Source organism: Pecten maximus, chromosome 6 (assembly GCF_902652985.1).
Source record: "Pecten maximus chromosome 6, xPecMax1.1, whole genome shotgun sequence".
NCBI classification, from domain to species: Eukaryota; Metazoa; Mollusca; class Bivalvia; order Pectinida; family Pectinidae; genus Pecten; species Pecten maximus.
In genome coordinates this window covers 10,372,616-10,400,614 of record NC_047020.1, presented here as the reverse complement: position 1 = coordinate 10,400,614, position 27,999 = coordinate 10,372,616, and the positions used below count along the sequence as shown (strand labels likewise).

General features: G+C 35.3%; 1 protein-coding gene across 3 annotated transcripts; it reads right to left on the bottom strand.

Moving 5' to 3' along the window:
• Positions 1-27,975, bottom strand: LOC117328931 (SLAIN motif-containing protein 2-like). 3 transcript variants are annotated; one of them, XM_033886556.1, is made up of 10 exons: positions 27,595-27,975; positions 20,511-20,656; positions 18,370-18,387; positions 11,149-11,286; positions 10,655-10,846; positions 10,212-10,256; positions 8,946-9,053; positions 7,093-7,191; positions 6,406-6,736; positions 1-5,965 (listed from the first exon to the last, which is right to left on the bottom strand). In XM_033886556.1, exons 1-10 carry the CDS (start codon positions 27,885-27,887, stop codon positions 5,890-5,892), a joined length of 1,446 nt encoding a protein of 481 aa, XP_033742447.1. In that variant the 5' UTR covers positions 27,888-27,975; the 3' UTR covers positions 1-5,889. The 3 variants fall into 3 exon arrangements, with proteins under 3 accessions (XP_033742447.1, XP_033742449.1, XP_033742448.1); XM_033886558.1 differs by lacking the exon at positions 8,946-9,053; XM_033886557.1 differs by lacking the exon at positions 18,370-18,387.
• Positions 27,976-27,999: the final 24 nt, after the last annotated feature.

Genomic DNA, 27,999 nt, shown 5'->3' with positions numbered 1-27,999 from the left:
GAGGGTTTTCAAAGTACATGTTTATTTGACATGTGATTTGATGACAAAGCTCCTGAAGCCTCGCCATATTTATAATAGATTTGTTCATTTACAGAGGTTTTCTCGGTATGTCTACTATAAGGTCTTCCACCACTGTATACTATGATTAAAGTATAGGTCATTAACACAGTAACCGGCCACACACATTGGGGTAACACATCTCAAAGCACCTGGCCGACTCTTACGTCGTCGCGCTCATAGAAAGTCAGTGGCATTGTCTATATCACTGAATATGGTCTTTCATTTTGTCCTTTCTAACAACTTAAAGGATTTTAAGTAAATCTACATTGATGTTATAATATAATATATGGAATCATTGATAAGAACTACGTCTTTGCAATTTCGGATCCGAATTATTACTTTTAACGACTCCGACACAAGGTATGCTTTATACGAGCCTAATGTAATTCTCCTCCAACCAAAACAAAAAGGAGGAAGATAAGGACTCACCACTGGATAACATCAAACATATAAACATGGTAAATTAACCAACATCTTTTGTCCAAAAATGAAAGTGGGTAAATATTTTCAAGCTACTTAAATGTTAAAATTGAATTTCACTTTCTAATTTTCACAATTCCTTCCTTTTCATTATCTCGGACAGTTATTTTTTACGGACATATTCATAATTCGTAACGAATCTAAGCACCAACCGAGATTTAATTGGGATGGGTGTAACTTCACTACCTCATATAATGATACATGTTTAACATGTGACAGTCCAAACAGTCTATATACCACGAGGCAATGAAGAGTCGGCCCCGGTGTTTGATATAGAACAATACCAACGTAAATAGTAAAACATATGAAACCATGGAACTGTCGATTACTCAACTCACACCAAACATACGTAACGACTATCAACAGGACTGCTAATGTACAGTAGCTTTCGTATTTTACAATTCTGTCTGAAAACTTTCGTGCAATACTTTTAAATGGTATTGAAAATGCCCATTATATTTTCTTACCAGTAACACATCCTTATTTGTCTTACTTGGTTGTGTTTTTGTAAAATCCTCAGAAGGTAGACAGAGGCCAATCTACCTAACAACTGCTCTCCAATTAGTCATAATTAATCATTGGTTTTAAACCTCTTCCACACATCTTTAACCGATTCTCTCCACACAGACAGTTCCTTGGCTAAATAAAATGTATTTACCTAAATTAATGAGATCATGTGATTAAAATAATATAAATGTCCTTATAGTGACACTTGCACGCCACACCAGTTGGTGACACGTGAAATACAGGAAGCGGGAATTAAAACATAACCATGGAATATATATCCAAACCTTTAAAGATACAAATGACGTAATACAGACTTTAAAATACACCTACATAATCCAAGTAAAAGCACTATTTCTATGGATGACCTCAATTCCTCACATTTTCCCTGATGACGAAAATAGCAAAGCTAAACCATAAGTGATTAATGACTGGAGGACATAAGAAAATCCCCTGCTTTATAAGCTAATTACGATAAAATATTCTTCAGAATGGTAGGATTATAATATACAATTATTCAATGATTAAAGCAAACTTTAGCAATGATATTTGATGCAATACAGTCTAGATTATCATATCTCATCACGCCTGTGTTTGGTACTTCGTAACAAAGAACAGATGATGAACAATGACGGATCTTATTTTAATTAGACTGGAGGTTTTAACTTTTACACTCTATTAACAAATCATATGAATGATAAGTGGGAGTCAAAATCTACCAATAACACCAGCTATCTATATAGTGAACAGTCTTCAATAATGCTGATGACAATACCTCCCTCCCTAGCTGGTGTTGGGTATATTACTCTGAAGGCTTATTCTTGATCCAAATAATAGATATACAAAATGTATACTTATTGACCTGATGTGAAACTATACTTATCAGGAACTCAAAATTACATAAGTCATGATACATGATCAATAAAATATAAATGATATGTAAAATATAAGTTATAAATACTTGACTAAATGAAATCATGATACCAGTATCCTAATTCTATGTTCAAGTCTAATTGAAAATGGATCTAGAATCAATTCCATGGCTGTAGTAATGTATTTTTTATCACATTATGTGGACATTAAGAAAGATTTACTATAATCATACTTTAAGGTATTTTAAGATAACTGACATTGAAACAGGGAAATGGGGTGGGGTTTGATAACACAGTAATCAGGAGGGCTCAACTGTACCTGCATCCTTATGGGAGTATAGTTTCCTGTCAAGGTAGTACAAATCGTACCTTTGAAAAGTTCATATTATCATTTTGCAAGAGACAGTAAGATCTCAAATTATTTATACTTATTCCTTCAATAATAATGTTTACTTCCGGAGCCAAATCTGTAATAATCTAGCATTGACAGAGACAAAACTGTGGGTGGTGATAAAACACTTATATTTGATCAAATGAACATTTAAACTTGTCAGAATTGAGTCGAACCCCAACTTTATATACACAATTTCGAATAACCTTGCAAGAATTATCAACATGGTGTTGATATTTTGATAATTTTCTAAATCTTAAAGATCAAGAATTTCTGAGAAATACAAAGCATTTTCACACGATCAACATGTTTACAACAACATTTAAATTGTGGTGAGAGTTTGTTTATGGCAAGATGAGCAAAGGTTTGAGTTGTATTTTCGTACAAATATTCAGTAAAGTCATAATTATACTTTCACAAGGTATAAATTGTTTTACGAGTCGTAAAATATAAAATTAGTATTATTTCCCCATTTGAATTCACCAATTTTCAAATAATGTAAAGGGAAAGAACTAAAGTGGGATAAAAGTAGGTACATGTTTGATATTTTAGTGATATTAGATCAATTTCTCTATCTGGAATATATCGTACTTACACATCTAATGATTCTGTACTGAAGAGGATTAAATATCTAAATTAAAGTAAGACATCCACACTAAATCACTGTTTTCATCAGTCCATGTATTTATTAGATTATAATTAATATTAATAATTACATATTATAATATGACTTGATTTCCTTCACTAATTGATGCTATAAATAAGTATTTTGATATCTGCCATATATATAGAGGTTACCCATCAATAACACAAACAAACCATTCTGTAGAAAATGAGACAATGTGTTGATACACTCAATAATTTATGTATGACTATTTATACCAGTGTCCATAGTTACCTCCCTTTAAATCATCCAACCTTCACACAATTTTTCAACATGCATTCACAATTAGAAACAGGCTCTTCATTATAGAGCTCTAACATACAGCGAGAGTGAGTTAATATTTACAGCAATGTGGTAATGTGGAAGTGTTTCAATACTTTCATGTCTCGAATATATACACTAGAGACTTTCTAACACAATCATGGCAATACATCAGTATTTATCTCATGAAATGCTTCTTTTGGGAACCTTAACAGCAGTTTTGGAAAATTGAGTAATTCCGCTAAACAAGGATTCTAAAGTTCATGTATGATCCGGAGAAATTGGTACCTTATAGGAACCGTTCTTACCGATACATTCAGAGCTATAACATTATATAATACTTTCAAGCTAAAAGACTGACATAGAGTCATGGATTTGCAGCATTTCTAACTATGATACAAAACTGATACCTACAAAAAAACTGTACAGTATGAAACCTGACCAGGACAACAGATTTGACCAAGGAAGGGTTCCGACTATTGATCATTAATGAATATCACAAGTTGCTGAACAATGAAAGGCAAACTTTGTCTTGACATGATTGTACAGGATATAATATATGCACACACTAAATCTAAATTACCCTTGTACGATTACTTCTGTTAGGTAAGGATCAACATACACAAAACACATCATCTGAAGAAACTTCAAGTCTCTGGTGAAGTTTTGTACATGTGATATAATCATGTTGTGATATCATGATAAAACTTGCATAAAAACCAAGACTTAAAAAAAAAAAAAAATTATCAATTGTACATATGCTGTAATCATGTTGTAATATTATGATAAAACTTATCATATCAGATGAAAAAAACAACTTTAACTTATATCAATAAAACATAATACATATTACTGTTGCGGGTTTGCCATTAAAATCGTTATGTAAAATTGAAGCAATTTCAAATAATATACTCCTGATGTCATTATCATGTGTCATACACAAACCATAATTAATAATGTTATATTTGAAAGGTAATTTAGCTCAAATAATTGAGAATAATAATTACATATACATATATGGCAACTCACTTTACTCACAGGATGAAGTATAAAATTAGTTTTTTTTTGTTCGTGTAGCCTTGTACTCAATACACTAGTATATCTACAACAATAAAAGTTCACCAATACACAATAAATTACCGGTAATCATACGTAAATAAAGTACTCTGCAAAATATCTGACTCCTTCTGGGTTTTGTCTAGATCTAAGGTTTTGGATCATCTGTAATTGTTTTATATCATGGAATAAATATTTCTTTCAATGGTTATTTGTTTTAAGTGATTCATGTCAAATCTATGTGCAGCGGTTAAATAACTTTGTGTGGTAGCTTCTGCATATCTATGGAAGCAGACTGAATATTAAATATGCACTCAAACCAGACAAAATTACACATACATCTTACAGACAATTACCCGTGTAGTTTGAGCTACTCAGCCTACTATCTAACTGGCCCGATTAGGTATGTACATTGTACATGGTATAGATAATCACCCTTTATTCTGGCTTTACAGTATACCTCCTGCTGTTTTCCTCCTTGTAAAATTTTCTGTACTTTTAAAATATTTGTAACTGAAATTAATTTCTTTCAACATATTAAACATTTTACTTTGTGCTAAGTACTGAAATTTGATACGGCTTTCAAAAGGATGCAGAAACCATTTACAGAGAAAAGGGCAAACCTAGAGAAGCTCTCTCGATGGCGAGCAGGGGTATCATTACTGGAGCGGAAAAATCTAACATTGATGACTGCAGGAATATAGACGAAAATGTACAATCTGATCTGGAAGCAATTAAAAATCGTGAAACTATAATCCAAACATATCACAAAACTTTGAAGCCAATATACACAATATTATACAGGTAAAATGAGTTCATGATAATTTACCTCTTCCCTTAAAATGGAATTGATTGTAGCAAGCCTGTAGTAACCAATAGCATGTTATCATTAGAATAATGCAAGACTCCATCACTGGATTTGTCCCACATATCTGACATGCCTGACTATGACATCATCCTTAACAAACCATCAGGCATACTGGGTCGACCATGTCCATCAGTCATACTTGGTCGACCATGTCCGTCAGACATACTGGGTCGACCATGTCATGACTTGCAGGAAGTAGCTGGGATTTCTGGTTAAAATTTCTGATGAAAAAGTATTGCACTTATTAAACATTGTTAGTAATGATATACTTTCTACTAAAAACCTTAGTAAAACAATGATATAAAACAGAAGTTAGAATTTCTGCCACTTCTTCATCTGATGTTTCCACATGCCTTTCATCACAATCTAGGGTCGCTCTTTTCTACTGATACTGGTCATTCCATAGATGACCATTTTATGGTCGGACATTGTTACTCAATACCTCTGACACTAATCCAAGTGTTGGGTGACACTCCCATTTCCTGTTTGTAAGTTCTGATTGGCCGCACATCTGTTCAGTTAAGAAGTCTTCAAAAATCCCATGAAATAAATCCATAAAACCAGACAACACTTAATAGTTTCATATGTAAAAGCCTCCTGAAAACTTATTTCGAAAGAAATCACAAAAATATGTCTTTTCCAGATTGTCCGAGTTTGCTACTGTACATACAATGAAGTCGGATCAAAAGATCATAAAGGTTCTATCAGAACAGCATATACAGTACCCAGGCTATCAGAAACAGCCATCTTTCCAGCTCTCGTCACTCGATCTAGAGGCAGCAGTCGGACGTGGTGACGGTATAGCCGACCTGTAAATAAAGCCTTTATGTCAAATCTCTAAAGACAAATACAACTACCGATATCAACTACAGTGTAACTCACTGAACTAGGGACAATGAATCCAGATTTATATGATTACAATACACAATAAGAATTATATGTCATCTGTATGGTGAATTAGTTAAGCAAACTAAAAAGCAAACATTTTTTCCCTCTAAAAACTGTCAAACTTCTATGTAAAATAAAAATGTCACAGCAAGACAGAGCACTATCCTCAATTATATTACAGAAATGTTAAAATACAGAATTAAAAAACAAAAACAAAAGTTTCACAAAATTGAAAGTTGATTTTCACATTTTTTGTTGCAGTTAAAACTATGCTTGCAGCATTTCAATCTAATGCACTGATAGCCTAGCCACACAATTGTTACAATGTTACAGCTTTTCCCACACTCTCTGTGATACTGACCTCCTGGGTGTGGCTATCCCAGACTTTCCTCCAGCTCCTGCACTCCCAGGGCGTGGTATGGACCTTCGGGCAGGCTGGGGGAGCCCAGTCCTCTGTGGAGACAGGCCTCTCCGTACCTGGTTAGGCTGTCGCAGACCACTCACATTGGGAGAGGCGGGTCGCACCTGTGGTTGTAAGCGTGATAACTGGCGGGGCTCTGGAGCCGTACGATCATAGTCATCACTACCTCCAGATGAATTATTATCTAAGTAAGGATCACTGGAGTGGAAGCCAGGCGGTTGGTTTATTCTAGAGACATTTGGTAAACTTCTCCGTAACCCTGGTGTTTCTCCTGTGTAGCATATGTAAGGTAATATGTATTATTTTACATGTATGAAATCTCTGGAAAGTTAATATAATTATAGGCTGAAAATAAGGGATTATAAAAGAAAGTTATTGGCAGAAAATAAAGGAATTATAAAAGAAATTTTAAGTATTTTCATTGCTTACTTTTTGGTGAAAAATAAAAAGGTATACATTACTGGATCATTTTGGCCTTGCATGACTGCAGTGTCGAGAAGCTTTTTTTATTGAAATCATTTTTAAAAATAAGACTTGCATGTATAATCTATTTGAATCCTCAAATATTAGACAATATCAATAAAACATTTCCTCTATGATGTGTTATAGATAATTGTCTACACCCACCTTGGTTTGGAGGATTCAGATACTGACTCCCATAAGGACTGTCTGGAGGACTACTTATGTCTGACCCTATACTGTTACTTTGGCTGTTCCTTCGCTCACCTAGAAACCAAACACACACCTCAACTACTTCTATATCAATAAACATCTTGACATCAACTCTTATTTCAGCGTTTGTATATCTGAGTACAACATAAATATATTTCAAATCCAATCTAGCCTTCCAGAAAGGTATTCTACTAGTTCGGTTTTCAAGGTGAGGTAATTAAATTGCAGTTTGTGTTTCCGAGAAATGTAACCTACAGTTCTGTTTTTTCCAATGAGGCTCTTGTTCATCAAATCAGATTTAAATCTAATAAATGTTAAAATATCGGACTTCTGAAAATTGGAATTATTGTAACAATATAAACATGGTGTTTTGTGGACTAATATTAAAATTATTTTGCCAAAGAACACATTTTGATTGTATGATATCAAAATATAACAATATAAACATGGAGTTTTGTGGACTAATATCAAAATTATTTTGCCAAAGAACACATTTTGATTGTATGATATCAAAATATAACAATATAAACATGGTGTTTTGTGGACTAATATCAAAATTATTTTGCCAAAGAACACATTTTGATTGTATGATATCATCACCTTCAAAGTAAAATTTGCTATACCAGTTAATGAATGTTTTAATCTGATTTTAAAGTCAAAACTTGTAATGTTGCCATGTATCCTTATATATCCAGTACTACTACAGGTATATAACACAGGTGTGTTCCAGAATTAGTAGTGGAAGAGGTACATAGGTGGAAGTCAAGTTTTCAGTCATGGACACTTAATGTTATATATATAGTACTGTAGAACAGATTATCCACCAACTATCCTTCTGTCTTCAACTCTACGTACCAATAAATCAACATGATATATGTAGCCTATATATAGCTATAACACTATGACAACACAAATATAGGAACTACACAGACTACTACAGGCACAACATCACTTCATTGTACAGACAAAACAAATGTTTACAATAACAACAATTTCTGTACAAAAATTCAACATAATATATAAGTCTACAAGATTAATTTGATTTTTAGACCCCATGATTGTCCAATACTCTACAATTATATTAATTACACAAAGGAATCTGGTTAATCTCAGAAACTTGTTTTCCAAAAAGAGCTTTCAAAATATAATTATGGAGAGTTCAGAAAGAATTCGATCTGTGGTTGTTTGTGATTATCTCACACAGGACACTGACTTTGATCCTTGACGACTGTCTTAATATAGACTTTATTCTGACAACAGTAGGAAATTACATTCCTTTGACAGTGATCAGCTCTGTATTAAATAATCTATTAAAATTGAAGTTGATTTTTTTTCTCTTTAAAACAATATTTCTGTGATTGATTTTTCCAGTGTTTGCATTTACTACATTCATATGTCTTTAATCACTTTTGAATAAATTTATGCACTGCATATGTATCAAAGGAATACTGTTTAACATGAAATGTTCATTGTGTTTTAACAGCTTTTGTTTTCTGGCCTTAAACTTGTATATAATATCAGACAATGTAGACATTAAAGGTTTGCTTTCATGTTTGAAGGTTGTATTACACATCACAAAGTGTTCACATACAAATGAAAATACATAACGTATACAAAACGATAACTAGATGTCATTAAAACTACAAATAGACACGAGTAAAGCATTTCTATGTTACTGCAAGCACCCTTATACCTGGTAACTGTCTCATGCTTGGGACCTAAAGGTCACACAAATCATTCAATATGGACACCGAACCACTGAAGCATCTATAATCATGCAGGGACCTTTCGATCCTGTGACCTCTTACCATCTTGCCTACAGGGACTTGAGCGATTTGAACCCATATTTGAGGCACTGTTATCTATATCATTGTTACCCACGGCAACAGACTGAGCAGGTTGCCGAGACCGTTTTCCTGTGATGATAGGACAAAGAGGAATAAAAGAGTCTAAAATCATCAAATACAAAACGATGAAAAACCGTACCAAAGGAAATATTTGGCGGGAAGGTGAAATGGTTCAGGATACTATTTGGAGCACATCAAAGTTGTCTTTGTCTGCTACCAGAGATTTGAAGAAAAAAAAAATATCTGAGGAACTTACAGAATGCTGATTTAATATAACTGTATAGATATAAGTATATAAGTAAACCTTCACCCAGGTTTCTCTACTCCTTAATAACATAAAACTTCTGTTTTTAGGAAGTGTTAAGGGAACCAAGTATAACAACTGGGGTCTCTGATCCAACCTCCTTTTAACATCACACTTTAAAACAATCTTATATTCTCACATGTCAAAAGTGTCAAAAGAAGCACGAGTTAAATTGTGGCAAAAGTTTCCTACTGTACATTATAGATGTATATTGGAAGGAACATAATGAGCAGCGTTAACGTTGCGGAAATCCAAACACGAAATCTTCATGATAAATACTAGTAGCCTATGATTTTCTATGTTTAAGTAAAACCCTGCCTGAAGGTGATGACTGAGATCTGATGAGGCATATTTTATCAATCATGAACTATGTAACTGATTTTTATAGCACTTGATTTGGTTCAACTCTCTAAGTGACAATAAGATGTCAGTGTATTGTCTTTAAATTTATCATTGTAAAGAGACAGCTTATGGATTTTCTTATTAATATTTGCTTCAATTTTACTTCATAAAGAAAGCCTATACACTGTTAAATTTGTCTGATTGCTATTTTCTTACTTTATTTTTATTATTTGCAACTTAAGTGTACTTTTATATTGTATCAAGGAACTACTGAGTAGAGAAGGGAAGTAACTCTATATCATTTTATCGTCAAAAGTTTGGAAGAGTTACTTCCCCTATGACGTAAATGAAATTTTCTTTTGGATAAACATACAAAATAAGGTAATTTGCAGAAACATTAATAGAAATAGCTTATCTTCTCATCTCTTTTATTTAAACAATATCTGTGCATCCCAAGAAGCTCAAGCAGCTTAAATGGAAGTCCTCTGACCTATATGACATCTACATCAAATGACATGATTTGTCTAATCCCACAATGTTCTAAATTAGCACCTATATATATACACAGGAGGAATTGTTACCTCTTCGCGGGGAAGACTGGGTCTGGCTCAAACTCTGTCGTAAACCTGGCAAAGACAAATGATATAAATTACCTTTATAATACATTTATCATTTAAAGTACTCAAAATACGAAAACAAGTTCACATTTATTTCACAAGAAAACTGATGAATTATGAAATATCAAGTTTTTAGCAAATCAAATTAAAAGAGTTCCATATTTATCTGACAATTAGCCAATACCCGTTAATCAATAAGTTTACCAATATTTTATTGTCCTGCAATAAGTCTATACTCTACTTGGGGCGAAAGGTTTTAGCCTCACTGGTTTTGTATCATTACAGTATCAATATTAATGTGGCCCATGTAATTTTTCTACATGGTCACTTCTCTATGTATTTTTTGACTACCTTGTAAAATATTGTATGTATTGAATTCATTACTGCCATACTAAGTGGACACATACTTTCTTCCTGCTGTTTTGCAAGGTTTTCAATGTCTGCCACATCAGGATGTTTGTCATCGTCACGGTAACTGTCAGCACTCCGTGGCGAATCCTCTTGGCTACTCCAGCTACCCTGGGTGACAATAGGAGGTGGTGGCTCTCTATTCTTCTTTGGCCGTGTAAATGTTCCTGTATCAAGGCGACTGATTTTACCTGTAAATTATCAACCTCTGTATAGTGGGAATATCAATCACTGGGCTGGGGCAGCACATACACTAACAGGTATTGTTATAATGCAAAACTTAAATTATTCTTCCCCTAAGTCATGTTTTATTATATAATATATTATTTTATATTCACTGCATTTATCATAATCATTAGATCTGTTTCCTTTCTTACAGCTGAAACTATCACTTTCTTTGTAAAAAAAAACCCACCACAGGACAATTGAAACCTTTAAAAATTAAATTGATATAAAGTTGGAAATTTGTGGAGTCAAACACCTGACAACTCACCAGCATGTGTTTTTTTGACCACAGGCTTGTGGTTATATAGAGGGGTACTATCAGCTGACTGGCTCATAGGGGAGTAACCTCGTGTGGGGGAGGGTGTGGTTAGGCTCTGGAAGGCTGGCGTACTACAGCTCCTCGACACTGAAAAACAACCATTATTCCATGAACAAAACAAGAGGCCCAGGGGCCTTAACGGTCATCTGACTCTAAATTAAAACCCTTATATTATTGTAGTATGCATTCTCTGTAGCAAGTATATAGTGGCACTGTTGGCCATGGTGGCCATGTTGGATTTCTGACCGACCCAATAAATAATAACACTTGGTCTGGACCATCTAAGGATAATTTCTGGTAAGTTACAGCTGAATCCCACCGGTGGAATTTGAGAAGAAGTTTGAAATAGGTGTTGTTCAGGAAAACCATGATTGCGTAATCATGTTACAAAATGGCCGCCATTGCTGCCATGTCAAAGTTTTTACGAGGCCGAAAAATTAACAACACTTTGTTGGCCCTCCTTCCTTAACATCCTCACCAATTTCCACCTCAATGGCACCAGTGGAACTGGAGAAGAAGTTTAAATGTGTTTTTCAAGATGGCGGCTATGGAGGCCATCTTGGATTTCGGACCGACCCGAAAAAATAACAACACTTGGTCGGGATCATATCAGAATGATTACAGGCAAGTTTCAGCTCAATAGCATTGGTGAATTTTGAGAAGAAGTTTAAAATGTGTTTTTCAAGATGGCGGCTATGGCGGCCATCTTGGATTTCGGACCGACCCGAAAAATAACAACACTTGGTCGGGATCATCTCAGGATCATTTCAGGCAAGTTTCAGCCCAACAGCTCTGGTGGAACTTGAGAGGAAGTTTAAAATGTGTTTTCAAAATGGCGGATATGGCGGCCATCTTGGATTTCGGACTGACCCGAAAAATAACAACACTTGGTCAGGACCATCCCAGCATCATTTCAGGCAAGTTGCAGCTCAATCCCACTGATGGAATTTGAGAAGAAGTTTTAAATAGGTGTTGTTTAGAAGAACCATGATTGCGCAATCACTTTACAAAATGGCCGCCGTGGCTGCCATGTCAAAGTTTTTACGGGGTCGAAAAATAACAACACTTTGTTGGCTTTCCTTCCTTAACATCCTCACCAATTTCCAGCTCAATGGCACCAGTGGAACTGGAGAAGAAGTTTAAAATGTGTTTTTCAACATGGTTGCCATGGCGGCCATCTTGGATTTCTGACCGACCCGAAAAATAACAACACTTGGTCAGGACCATCCCAGCATCATTTCAGGCAAGTTGCAGCTCAATCCCACTGATGGAATTTGAGAAGAAGTTTTAAATAGGTGTTGTTTAGAAGAACCATGATTGCGCAATCACTTTTCAAAATGGCCGCCATGGCTGCCATGTCAAAGTTTTTACGGGGTCGCAAAATAACAACACTTTGTTGGCTCTCCTTCCTTAACATCCTCACCAATTTCCAGCTCAATGGCACCAGTGGAACGGGAGAAGAAGTTTAAAATGTGTTTTTCAAGATGGTTGCCATGGCAGCCATCTTGGATTTCTGACCGACCCGAAAAATAACAACACTTCCTCAGGACCATCTCAGGATCATTTCTGGTAAGTAAGAGCTGAATCCCACTGGTGGAATTTGAGAAGAAGTTTTAAATAGGTGTTGTTTAGAAGAACCATGATTGCGCAATCATTTTACAAAATGGCCGCCATGGCTGCCATGTCGAAGTTTTTACGGGGCCAAAAAATAACAACACTTTGTTGGCTCTCCTTCCTTAACATCCTCACTAATTTCCAGGTCAATGGCACCAGTGGAACTGGAGAAGAAGTTTAAAATGTGTTTTTCAAGATGGTTGCCATGGCGGCCATCTTGGATTTCTGACCAACCTGAAAAATAACAACACTTCCTCAGGACCATCCCAGGATACTTTCAGGCAAGTTTCAGCTCAATCTCACCAGTGGAACTTGAGAAGAAGTTTCAAATGTGTTTTCAAAATGGCGGCTGTGGCGGCCATCTTGGATTTCAGACTGACCCGAAAAATAACAACACTTGGTCAGGACCATCCCAGCATCATTTCAGGCAAGTTTCAACTCAATCCCACTGATGGAACTTGAGAAGAAGTTTGAAATGTGAAAAGTTTACGCACGGCGGACGGCGGACGGCGCACGACGACGGACGAAGCATGATGACTATAGGTCATCCTGACCCTTCGGGTCAGATGACCTAACAAGAGATCCCAGAGGGATCTTGGCGCCCACCATTGAATGATCTTTATAGGTTCCATGTCAGATTGATCTTTTCTCTACTTTTCCCTTCCTCTAAGTCTTACTAATCTGTGTAAATTCAGAAACAGCCCTCTAGTACTTTTCAAACAAGGGGAACCTATATATAAAATTTAAGATTTAGCGATAATGGCTGTCTGTTGTTTTCGGATTGGTCCCAAAATGCAACACCAGGGACCAACGGGAACCTACATATGAAATTTGAGAAAGATCCCTTCATTACCTTCTGTAAAATAGCGATAACAAACTTCAATTGTCAAAATACAAGATGGCTGCCTGTCGGGCAGGTTGTTTTCTGACTGGTCTCAAAATCCAATATGCATAACTAGGTACAGCGGGCAACCTACAAATGAAATTTCACAAAGATCCCTTCAGCAATTTCTGATAAATAGCGATAACAAACTTCAATTGTCAAAATCAAAGATGGCTGCCTGTCGGCCATGTTGTTTTCCTATTGGTCCCAAGAATTAGATGCAATATGCAGAACTACAGACCAAGGAGAACTTGCAAAAATGTTTGAGAAAGATCCCTTCAGTACTTTCTCAGAAATAGCGATAACAAACTTCAATTGTCAAAATCCAAGATGGCTGCCTGTTGGCCATGTTGTTTTCCGATAGGTCGCAAAATGCAATATGCATAACTAGGCACAAAGGGGAACCTACATATGAAATTTGAGAAAGATCCCTTCAGTACTTTCTCAGAAATAGCGATAACAAACTTCAATTGTCAAAATCCAAGATGGCTGCCTGTCGGCCATGTTATTTTCCGATTGGTCTCAAAATGCAATATGCATAACTAGGCACCAAGGGGAATCTACATATGAAATTTGAGAAAGATCCCTTCAGTACTTTCTCAGAAATAGCGATAACAAACTTCAATTGTCAAAATCCAAGATGGCTGCCTGTCGGCCATGTTGTTTTCCGATTGGTCTCAAAATGCAATATGCATAACTAGGCACCAAGGGAAACCTACATATGAAATTTGAGAAAGATCCCTTCAGTACTTTCTCAGAAATAGTGATAACAAACTTCAATTATCAAAATCCAAGATGGCTGCCTGTCGACCATGTTGTTTTCCGATTGGTCTCAAAATGCAATATGCATAACAAGGCACCAAGGGGAATCTACATATGAAATTTGTGAAAGATCCCTTCAGTACTTTCTCAGAAATAGCGATAACAAACTTCAATTGTCAAAATCCAAGATGGCTGCCTGTCGGCCATGTTGTTTTCCGATTGGTCTAAAAATGCAACATGCACAACTAGGCACCAAGGGAAACCTACATATGAAATTTGAGAAAGATCCCTTCAGTACTTTCTCAGAAATAGCCATAACAAACTTCAATTATCAAAATCCAAGATGGCTGCCTGTCGGCCATGTTGTTTTCCGATTGGTCTCAAAATGCAATATGCATAACTAGGCACCAAGGGGAGCCTACATGTGAAATTTGAGAAAGATCCCTTCAGTACTTTCTCAGAAATAGCGATAACAAACTTCAATTGTCAAAATCCAAGATGGCTGCCTGTCGGCCATGTTGTTTTCCGATTGGTCTCAAAATGCAATATGCATAACTAAGCACCAAGGGGAGCTTACATATGAAATTTGAGAAAGATCCCTTCAGTTTTTTCTGAGGATTAGCGATAACAAGAATTGTTTACGGACGGACGGAGGGACGGACGGACGGACGGACGACGGACCACGGACGCAGGGCGATTTGAATAGCCCACCATCTGATGATGGTGGGCTAAAAATCTTACAATCATTATGATTATATCCTTTTAGCTTCAGGATTTTGGTAAAACCTTGAGAATTTTAACCACCAAAAATGTTCTGGTAATTGATATGTCACCAGTCATTCAGAATGTGATCACCACTTCTTGAATTGAAGCATTTATTTCCTGGTCCACATTAATGAACGTTAATGGAAACATTGGACAGAATATAATCTGGTACATACATATCAACATACTTGTCATTGCATTTACAACATTTTTGAGATACTGCAGTTTTTTTATTGATCAATGTATAAGTTATTATTAATCATTATAACATGTATAGCTAAAACAAAATTTTCCATCTATTTTTTTTCTTTCTTCTTCGTTTTAATTGGAATCTGTAACAAATCAATGATTGCTAAATCTCTTCTGAGACCTCTAAAACACCAGTGTGTTTATATGTACTAGCCACAGTAAAGAATCAATAACAGTGTTTTCGTGTATGTATTAGGTGTGATATAGGAAAAAACGTGCATGGCAACTGCTCAGCACCTGGCTCAAAATCTACATCTTTTTTTCAGAACCATTCTATCTGCTATCTTTTTCAGGTAGAAAATTTAGAAGTTCAGAATTGTCAGATTAAATGGATGATTACTGATGATTATCTTAATTGATCTAATTTTAATGAATTGATTAAATTAAAGTTTGAAACAATATAAGGAAATAAACCAGGTTTAGCATGTATAATTAAGTACATTTTCCCTGCATTGTGTAGTAGCTATGGCCTAGCAATCTTACACAAATCAATTTACAACATACATCATAACATATAAGATATTAGGCTATAGCTATTAGAACATTTCCTATCAAATTAAACAATCATTAAATCCACATTTCCCTTTAAATATTCAATGCATTGAAGATACCAAGTATATACATGTATGTTTCATTTAGGAGGATTTTAATATAAATGTGTTTTATCCAAATTACAAATTTGAGAAAATTGATTTTTCTAAAGATTTGTACATTGTATATACATGTACTCTCAAGTTTTGCACCTCATATTTTCAAGTGATAAACTATACAGATTTTAGTAATACTTTTTTCTGAAATCTATATATCATAATTTGCTTGAAAATACAAGGTGCAAAAATTTGAAAGTGTTGATATGTATGCACATCTTTAGCAGAATCAATAAATTATTTAGAGGAAACAAATAGTTAAAATTACTAACACATACAATCACTTTTAATTTACTGAAATTGTGAACACATAAGAAATTCTTGTAATGTGGCATGTGCATTGTATAATTACTGATATTTCAAGTATTTTTTTTCACTAAAAGTATTGATGTAGAACTTCACTAAAATGGAGGAGTGTTTAATATATGGACAAACTGTCCACAGACATACCAAACAATTACTGCCTGTTATATAATCTTACCTTATTATATGACAGGGTAACATAAAAACACTGATCTACATACGTTAAGTATTACTCCACGCATTGTAGTACACATTAATAGACATAATACCATCATTTACTAAAACTACAATATTTTAGCAGAAACAGGGTTTCACCTCCCTAATATTATCACCCTCCACGTACAGCAGGGTTTCACGTCCCTAATGTTATCACCCTCCACGTACAGCAGGGTTTCACGTCCCTAATGTTATCACCCTCTATGTACAGCAGGGTTTCTCGTCCCTAACATTGTCACCCTCCATGTACAGCAGGGTTTCACGTCCCTAACATTGTCACCCTCCATGTACAGCAGAGTTTCATGTCCCTAATATTATCACCCTCCATATGCATGTACAGCAGGGTTTCTCGTCCCTAACATTGTCACCCTCCATGTACAACAGGGTTTCACGTCCCTAATATTATCACCCTCCATATGCATGTACAGCAGGGTTTCTCGTCCCTAACATTGTCACCCTCCATATGCATGTACAGCAGGGTTTCACGTCCCTAATGTTATCACCCTCCACGTACAGCAGGGTTTCTCGTCCCTTATATTGTCACCCTCCATGTACAGCAGAGTTTCTTGTCCCTAATGTTATCACCCTCCACGTACAGCAGGGTTTCTCGTCCCTTATATTGTCACCCATCATGTACAGCAGGGTTTCACGTCCCTAATATTATCACCCTCAATGTACAGCAGGGTTTCATGTCCCTAACATTATCACCCTCAATGTACAGCAGGGTTTTTACGTCCCTTATATTGTCACCCTCCATGTACAGCAGGGTTTCTCGTCCCTAACATTATCACCCTCCATGTACAGCAGGGTTTCACGTCCCTTATATTATCACCCTCAATATACAGCAGGGTTTCACGTCCCTAATATTGTCACCCTCCATGTACAGCAGGGTTTCTCGTCCCTAACATTATCAACCTCCATGTACAGCAGGGTTTCACGTCCCTTATATTATCACCCTCAATGTACAGCAGGGTTTAACGTCCCTTATATTATCACCCTCAATGTACAGCAGGGTTTCACGTCCCTAACATTGTCACCCTCCACGTACAGCAGGGTTTCACGTCCCTTATATTATCACCCTCAATGTACAGCAGGGTTTCACGTCCCTAATATTGTAACCCTCCATGTACAGCAGGGTTTCACGTCCCTTATATTGTCACCCTCCATGTACAGCAGGGTTTCTTGTCCCTAATATTATCACCATCCATGTACAGCAGGGTTTCACGTCCCTTATATTGTCACCCTCCATGTACAGCAGGGTTTCAAGTCCCTAACATTATCACCCTCCATGTACAGCAGGGTTTCACGTCCCTTATATTATCACCCTCAATGTACAGCAGGGTTTCACGTCCCTAATATTGTAACCCTCCATGTACAGCAGGGTTTCAAGTCCCTAACATTATCACCCTCCATGTACAGCAGGGTTTCAAGTCCCTAATATTATCACCCTCCATGTACAGCAGGGTTTCACGTCCCTAATATTAATGTTATTACCCTCCATGTACAGCAGGGTTTCATGTCCCTAACATTGTCACCCTCCATGTACAGCAGGGTTTCTCGTCCCTTATATTGTCACCCATCATGTAAAGCAGCTTGTATTGATTGTAGCACATGTGTAGGTGGGCATTTCCCGTGTGAGTGAAAACTACAGACTACAGAACAGCACTCAGGAGATAATTCATGTGGAGGGGAGGAAAAGAGTTCAATATCTAGGACACACAATACACTTACTGGCTTCCTCACTTTCTCCTGAAATTCAAATATATTCAATTATAGTTTGAATATAATAGAGAATGAATCAAAGTATCCCACAATATCCCACAATCCTGTAGTAATTATTTTTTGAACGGTGTACATGTACATGTGGTTTTTCCCATTTATAATGAGCTGGTTTATTCCTTATTGGATCTATCAATATTCACAGGGACAGGCAGCTTGACACTTGTGACTTAGTCCTTTTATTGTCCTTTTTTAATAAAAAACAGTAGTTTTCGTAGGATTTTTGACCTGGAGTCACTGTTTTTGAAAAGGGTCATGATCATGAGTTATGTATTATTGATCCATTTTGAAAGCTATTTTCATCTTTCTATCATGGAAAAATGTGAAAAATTACATCTCAGAACTTATTTAAGTTATCAGACAGTACATGAGTGAAAGCACTTGATTAATAAAACGCTTTTTATCACAACATCAAATGTTTAAAAAAAAAAGAAAAAAATTTCAAGCCGATATCTATCATTACCCGGTATTTGGTTTTTTGAAAATATTTCCCTTATTTCTTTAATTTGGCCTCATGATATTGTGTTGTTGCCTCCTATTGTTTTACCTTCTGTGTAGAAATATATAGTTAAGTTTTATATATAGTATAGACTTTTATATTTAGCATGGGAAATAATTTTGTCTAGAGTTTAACCTCCTTTAAGATGTGAAAATATATAGTTAAGAGTTTCACATTCTTTGTGGAAACACTTAGTCTTGATTTTTAGATTCGGTGTGGGAAATATATATATAGTCCAGAGATTTATATAATTACCTGCTTTAATCTTCTGTGTGGAAATATTTTATCAAGGTAGTCTAGAGTTTTATCTTCTGTGTATAGGAGAAGGCAATATTTAGTCAAGAATATCATATCTTCTGAGTGGAAATATTTAGTCTAGTGTTTTACTTTCTGTGTATAGGAGAAGGCAATATTTAGTCAAGAATACCATATCTTCTGAGTGGAAATATTTAGTCTAGTGTTTTACTTTCTGTGAGACTAATATGCCTATAGTTTACCTAATCTGTGAAGGAAATAAATAGCCTGGAATTTCCATTGCATCTGGAAATGTATACTCTGTGTTTTATTCTTTGTGTTTAGAAACATATATTTGCAGTCTACATCTGATTCAGTTGCTGCTATGTATATCAGACATTGCAATGTTCCCTCAATCCTCAGCCAGTGTAACAGCTTTCCCTGAATTCCACAGAGGAGTTCTATATATCATGATGGGTAAAACCAATTGTCATAATTTCTGTAATAACTATACATTTCACCATAATACGATAAAGCGAGAGGGCTAGCAGACAGAACATATCTGCTCTAGCTATCCCTCATGTGAAAATCACTAGCTATACCTCAAGCTCGAGCTCTGATCTTGTCTCCAAGGACATCTCCCTACACATGTATGTAACGCCCACTTTGATAAAACCATAATATAAGTTACAATATAATTATATGATATCTAATACATACATGGCAAATTTTACCTGCATAACTGGCAAATTCTTCATGATTTTCACAAGTGGCAATATACATGAATATAAATACACTAAGCCTAAAGGTTACGACAGAGCAATTTCAACAACGATCACCATACCTTTATACCTATGTTCATTATTCAATATTGTCTCAACTCTGTTGTTAAAACAACAAAATTCCCTCTATTTCAGAAATCCCAATCCTTAAGTCAGCTTCTAGTTATGATATATCACCTATCTGATCAGATGGTAAAGACAATTAAGTACAACACAATATGAGTAGTAGGTACACAACACAACTACAGTAATAACATAGGATATTCTATTCCATTACAAAAACATGACTTTAGCTATGTGATATTGTAGAATAATTAACAACTTCCTTTTATTCATGAAAGACAATTAATTGCAAGGACATCATCGGAAAGGGGACTCGATCATGAAAAAAATAAATAGTTCACCTTAAACGTGCACCTAGTTATAATCGACAGACATGTGTAATGATTAATAGAAATGTCAAGCCCTCGGAGGTGAGAAACGAGATCTCAACCCGAGACGGGAGATTCTTAAGTTGACAAATACAAGACTTGCTTGACCAATACATCCAAGTGTTTTGGTATACAATGTATACGTACTGCGAGCAGCCTCATCCAGTCTGTGGATGAGAGATTTGCGTACTGACTCCACCTCAGGACTTGGATGGTCAAACTCCTGTCGCACCCATTTATATGGACTGACTCGTGACTGTAGGGGCGTAGGGGGCTTAGGTGATGAGTACAACCTGCAAATGAAATCGTGTTTAATTATTTAACATGTCATTATTTTTCTTCAATGCCTACTGAACTTAGTTCTGATATATACTTGTCAGACATTATAAAAGCTTGAGCTCAAGAAATATCTCTTTATCAGAGTCAGTATTATAGAATTGACCAGAATTCTACTGGTTGACACATGTATTCGAATTCTCTCTCTGGAAGATCTCATCTGGCCCCAGTTTCATCAACATTCCGGTACTTAATTTCAAGCTATAGAAGTAACATATCTAGCTATGACAGCAATTTAAGACAGAGCTTTGTTTAGTTGATTAATTTTCTGATGTCTGGACATTCTTGTGTCAGACGTTATGTTTCATTCCCTGCAGACATTTGGTTTTCGGATCATCTGGTGTTCCAACACTTGTAAGCTAAAGAGAAAATCTCTCTATATCTATATAGCTATAGCTGATTTTGAGTTGTAGGGAATTCATGAAGCAGCTATATATATGTATATACATGTATAGTATTTTGCATTGTTTTATCGAATCATTCTCATTTAACACACGTACGGTACACTACACTTTTGATAAAAATCAAGCTGCACATGCACAGATACTGACTGGTATATTTTGTCAATATATATATTACAGATACAATCAGAAATTTGAACTTTAATCTTACAGAAATATATATGTAAATGCTACAGGTATGTTTTATTGATAAAAGAAACACCTTAAAATTAATCTGCATCATTCGTCTGTAATTAATCACAAAGAAACATGATCATAAACATGTACAAACATCTTGTATATATTGTTTTTCCTAATTAGTGTGTATCCTGTATCATAACTGTAAAAGTACACATTTTAATAGTATTATCTTATTTTAGCATTTTTTCGTGCTGGACAAATCTAAATTTCACTTAAATCTAATGGGCTAATGCATATGGTGCTACCTTAAATATTTTATATGGCTAGCATTGTTGGTGCACTAATTTATCTGTCGATGATTCCGCTAATTCGTTTTATTGGCTTTAGATAAGTATGTACTATATTTTATATCTTGCCCTTTACTTAATTTGACCCCAACAAAAAATTGTTGCAGATAGAACTACAGACTGTATAAAACCATTACAATATGTATTAACAACCCACCAATTCCATTATCTCCAATACCCAGTAATTATAATTATACAGTCTCACATTATTACAATATATATATCCCACACCATTATATTAATGCTACATCTGTTTACACCATACTGATACATCTATGTTTGTGTCAGTCATATGACTTAATGTTATCACTAGATAAATTTAATGATTATTATATGATATTAGGTGATCCAGTAACAAATAATTGCCAATTATGTAGTATATATATGTATTGACAACGTAATCGATACATGTACATTTAACCTTTAATCTACGTATACCTACCGGAATGTACACTCACAGATCTAGTCAGTGCCATATGCATTCATCCACTAGTCAAATTAAACTCTGTTAAATTTCCGTGCATGATTTTTCATCATGAAATATGATTATGATCAGTCTATGATTGATTTTATAATTACCTACTGATGATGAAGACATCTTATAAATGTACTGGAGGATAACCATGTGCACAAGACTGATGATAACTTGGGAAGTTTTGTAACATTCTGTCAATGTATTGTAATTATATAATGTATATAACCACTACTTAAACACAACACTTAACAACAATGCTATGATTCACGTAGAGTACTTCAACTGACCATTCTCTTTTTTTGATGAACAAAACTAAAACTCAATTGAATTTACAAAAGGGTAATCTGATATGTTCAGATGATCATGTATACTTATACACAAATGTGTGACAATGCAAACTGGAATACCAGGTCAACTGTGTAAAAAAACAACCACTGAATTGCCGGAAGACATCACTCAATGTTTTAGAGTCAACATATATAAGCTCCTCGATACGAATAGGATTTCACAATAAGTTTTGTTTTTCAAGAATTCTGTTGATTTTTCCACAATAATACAAAGTGTCATGACTATCCCCATTCCCCTATATGTACAATTTATGTGTATTTTACTTGGGCAATGTGAATGCATGCATGAACTTGGAACCATCTGGGAACCTAGATCATTATAATTACACAGTGCTAGAATTTGGTTGTGACAATATTAATTATTTTAGAAGTCAAATCATGATCACAAATCTATTATAAGTCAAAACATTGTCAAAATAAATACAAAATAGTACATGTCCTTTTTAAATTGAAACTAAAGAGATCTAGAGTTAAAAATTTTCTGAAAAAGTCATACTCCATAATTCAATGGATCTCTAGCTCCTGATCATAAGCTAAATATATTTATATGCTCATTCACGATTACGGAACTAAATGTTGAGCTTTAATTGATAAAAAACAGTTTATCAATACCTACCCAAGGATGCTAAAATATATACTTGTACATGCAGTGGTACATAGTTAATCTATCAAGTATATATTTCATCATTTATTCTTATGAATTTCACTTGCCACACTGCCTAACTAAGAGCCAGCTGGCAAAAATATATACCGTGTAAACATGCATTAACATGTAGATGCTTTCTATACAGGCCTGTGCATATAGATATACATGTATATATATATAAACAGGTATATTATGTATCTCAAAACTCTTTGTCATTTTAGCTATTTATATTATATATTAAGCAAATCAGTATCCTTAAAAGATTAAAAGTTGATGGTGGAAGGAAGCATTTAAAGCCATATGCTTATATAATTATTATTCATATAAAAAATTGTTTTGCCTCTTTAATTTATACATATATCACTGTACAATTAAGTTTGCCTGGTGATGATCGGAGCTACAAAATATAACATTATGTACCAAATCTATAATTTTAAGCCATGTGTGCTGGATATATCTAGTGTATGTTAATAAGTAATATTTACTTTAAACAACCTAATTACAAAGCAGATAATTACAGAAAATAGACAAGAGATCGGAAACATGTAGAGCAATATAAATTTGAAAACCTTCAGTTGTGTCTGCTTACAAGTAGTAGTGGATCTAGCTATAGAGCGCTAGATCGAGGAACATAGTTCTTACAAGACAGTTTTTATCCCAACTGTTGGAATGATAGCTTTCTCGGTATACACTGTACATGTTTATGTAAAACTACAGCAATGATCCAAACAGATGTGGTCGGACCCAATTAGTCAGTAATTACTAGAAACACAGCACCTGTTAATCACCTCCTCCACACAGTCAGTCAGCAGCACTGCTGTACTGTATATATTTAACTGATCACGAATTTGTATACCTACAGCTTTACAGTGATGTATGCAGACTAATTCCACAACTTAAATACTATTCCAATACCGTAATGTGAGTAAATGTGTGTGACTTCATCTTTGTAACCTATCTAGTAAATTACACATGCTAACAAATCTATCCTACACATTACAGTAATATAAGGGGACAATTACCGAATTAGTAACTGACTACATGTGGCTTCTCAAGTAAGTATTACTGACAGGGGAGTGGAGCAAATTATATATTTAAACACAAAACCTAGAGACACAGGGTGTTGGATATAGGGACAGGGCGCTGGATATAGGGACAGGGCGCTGGATATAGGGACAGGGTGTTGGATATAGGGACAGGGTGCTGGATATAGGGACAGGGAGCTGGATATAGGGACAGGGTGCTGGATATAGGGACAGGGCGCTGGATATAGGGACAGGGCGCTGGATATAGGGACAGGGCGCTGGATATAGGGACAGGGCGCTGGATATAGGGACAGGGCGTTGGATATAGGGACAGGGCGCTGGATATAGGGACAGGGCGCTGGATATAGGGACAGGGAGCTGGATATAGGGACAGGGTGCTGGATATAGGGACAGGGTGCTGGATATAGGGACAGGGCGTTGGATATAGGGACAGGGCGTTGGATATAGGGACAGGGCGCTGGATATAGGGACAGGGCGCTGGATATAGGGACAGGGTGCTCAGGATATAAGGGCAGGGTATGTGGCATTTTTTTTTAAATTAGGGGATTGATGCGGTGTGCTCCTTATCTGGCCTCAAAAGCTAGAACAGTATATACATGCATGTATATATATGTCTTTAATATAAGGACTCTTAACTGCATCAAATACTTTCTGCTTTTCTGATGTACAATCTCTAAACATACATATTCTATCAACCATATACATCTACAAGTGCCTTAACTTGCAATGGTGTTATAAGAGCTGTTGTAGATTGTGATGCTCATTACAAATGATCTGATATCATATCTGATCAGATTTATAAGTTATATAGATTCCCTAAAGCTAGTCATACAACATTACATGGCTTCATTCATGGCACATTATCTATGCACATGTACAATGTAATACTAATAGCTCCTGTACATGTACAGTGGTATAAGATATAATGATTATAATATTCAAGCTTTTCATGATCCAGATCTTCTGAGAGCTGTCAGTTACAGAGTTATATTTTTTATTGCCCCTTGAATTTAAAATAGAAGCTTATTTCAATGCATTCTGATGAATATTATATACATGTATATACCATGAAAAAATATATAGAAATGCACAATATATATATGTCAACACAATTTACAAACATGTATGGGAACTAAAATCAGCTGATGTAAAACAATCTACCAGTAGCTAGCTGTATACATGTACAATGTATATACAGTCAGATCAAGAAACATAATTACATAAACCACTGTCAAATGCCAGTGAGTTTTCCTTAAAGGTCTGATTATCATTAATTTATATTACTTATATACTTGAGCTCTGAGGGATTAAACAAAATATTGATCTAGTCTGGCCCTACAGCTAACAGATAAGTGAAGATTCGCTAGCTGTCCAAAAGAAAGTGTATAACACTTAGTTTTGTCCCAATGATGGATTATAATTGATTATATCTTATCTAAAAGGCAACCAATTTCCGACAATCAATTATGAGATGTCAACATTAACAATGATGGTTGTTTTAAAATCCGGAAAGTTTAGTTCTATGTTCATGTACTTTCATTTAATTCAAAAGAGAACAGGAATTCCACATCATTATACTCTTAACTATATTTTACCTTTATCTTGCCATTTAATTATTAATGGCAAAACTGTCATTGATATATATGATCTGTTCATCAATGAAGATTGTTAAGCTGAAATTTGACTATATCATGAAATCTTATTATGGCTTAATGCAATTGTGACAAAATTTTAAAATTTATGATGAACATTTAAAGGCTCTGATCGCAACCATTTCACATCAATACCGCCCACCTCTACAGTCAAGACTAAACATGGGGTCCACCTGTATTTTGAAATGACTTCTATACATAAATCACAAAAGATCTTCAAAGGAAATAATTAAGGGCAAGTACTAGTGAAGATTGTTAGTTAAGTATTGGCGGCTCATGCATGCCACTGTTCAATTAAAGCATATTATCACAAGTTTCAGATGTAACTTATAAAATTGACGAGCCGCTTCAAATATACATTGTAAATATAGACTTAATTTATTATATTAATTATTTTACAACGGTAATAATTGCAAAACAAAGTTAAAACTTATATAAATCACTTGTTGGTCCAAATGGAAGCAAAAGGAGCTCGAGGAGACCCGAGTACTCAGAGACAACATGTTCATGGTCAGGCAGCAGTCACTGTTCTCCTTATATATATACAGTCTACCCTCGTTATATCGCCACATTTCGTCTGTGTCAATTATGGCGGTATAACGAGGGTGGCGTTAGTATCGAATCATGAAAAATACAACAGTAAAAGATAATGTTGTACCAACGTTTTAATAAATACACAATGAGTTAACATATAAAACACCATGGTAATGACCGTACATTTCGTAGCTTACAAATACACATTTACAGTTGTGTACATATATGTAATTTCTGAAAAAAGTCATTACTTTGCTTTTGTCTCATGCCATCTGTTACAATCTGTCAAATTTTATTGGAAATTACGCGGCACTGGATCAAGTCCGATTCGGTGGTTTTATCAAATGTTTTGAAAAATCTTACAACGATTTCCACTAAACACTAAAGAGTTCCTCGATCGCAGAAATGGCGATATCGTTGAGGGTAATATATAGGGATTCGGGACGTTTGTATTGTTATGAACGTAGCGGAGGTATGCGAGGGTGGCGAACTTAACGAGGGAATTATATAGAAGGGAAATCCGTTCTAGGGGTGTAGGTGGCGGTACCGATATGCGAGGGTTGCGGTAGATTCGGGTGGTGATAGGTCGAGGGTACACTGTATATACCTTTCCATGTCTGACCAGAGAAATGAATCTTGCAATTGGCTGTCTATTTTGGTGAAAGGCAAGTGTACATGTACTTGTGTTACCATCGTGCCACCCCACCACCAGAATATATAGATAAGATATATCAAATACAGCAAGTGACATCAGAATATATGTTGTGATATTGATATGATACAGGAATACAGCTGTGTAGTGTATAGATACTTGACAAGTTGCAAGGAATCTCGATTAATATTTTTGCACTAGCACTTGTTATCAGGTTATGTTTCTTGCCTTTACATGGGGCCAAAGCTAAAGGTAAGGACACACTTATATATAAACATGATCATACTTGAGAAAATATTGTATATCCGACTCATATAAGAGACTAGAATGTTTTTATTGTGTCATAATATATGGATATAGACATCTGTCAAAACTATCTTATACATATATCGTGTATGTTGAGCCAGAGAAACAATTATGGTTATTTTACTGCTATGAACGACGATCAGATCCGAGTTGTTACTGCTATGAACGACGATCAGATGTAAGTTGGAAGGGGTCTTTATATGTACTTGGTCTACTCGAAGATAGCACACTTTCTCATCATATACTAAATCTGTTGATATGTCTAGACAATGATACTGTTTTGTGCCTTTAATACTGTATATAACTTACCAGCTGTCTTCGTCATCCTTAAAAGAGAGCTTTTCCAGGTCTATCACTTCATCTTCAAAAATATCACTAGAGTCAGATTTTGTCCTTGCTTTGTCATTATTGAATTTATCTGATATATTATTGTTATGGTTTGGCAAAATCTTCACTGGTTCTATTTCCCCATTTTGCAATGACTCAAGTTGAAGTTTTTGTCGGCCTCGTAACACTTCATTCTGTTTCTCAAGCTTCTTCACAAGGTCCTGCAACTTTTGAACTTCTGCCTGAGGGTCGATCATTGAATCGGTTGAATCCATCGCGTTGAAAATACCAGAAACAACGCCGAAATACACACAACATGAGTAAGACTTCAATGTTTAGTCGCCATATTGATATTGTTGTCGAGCATGCGTAACGCTAATTGTATGT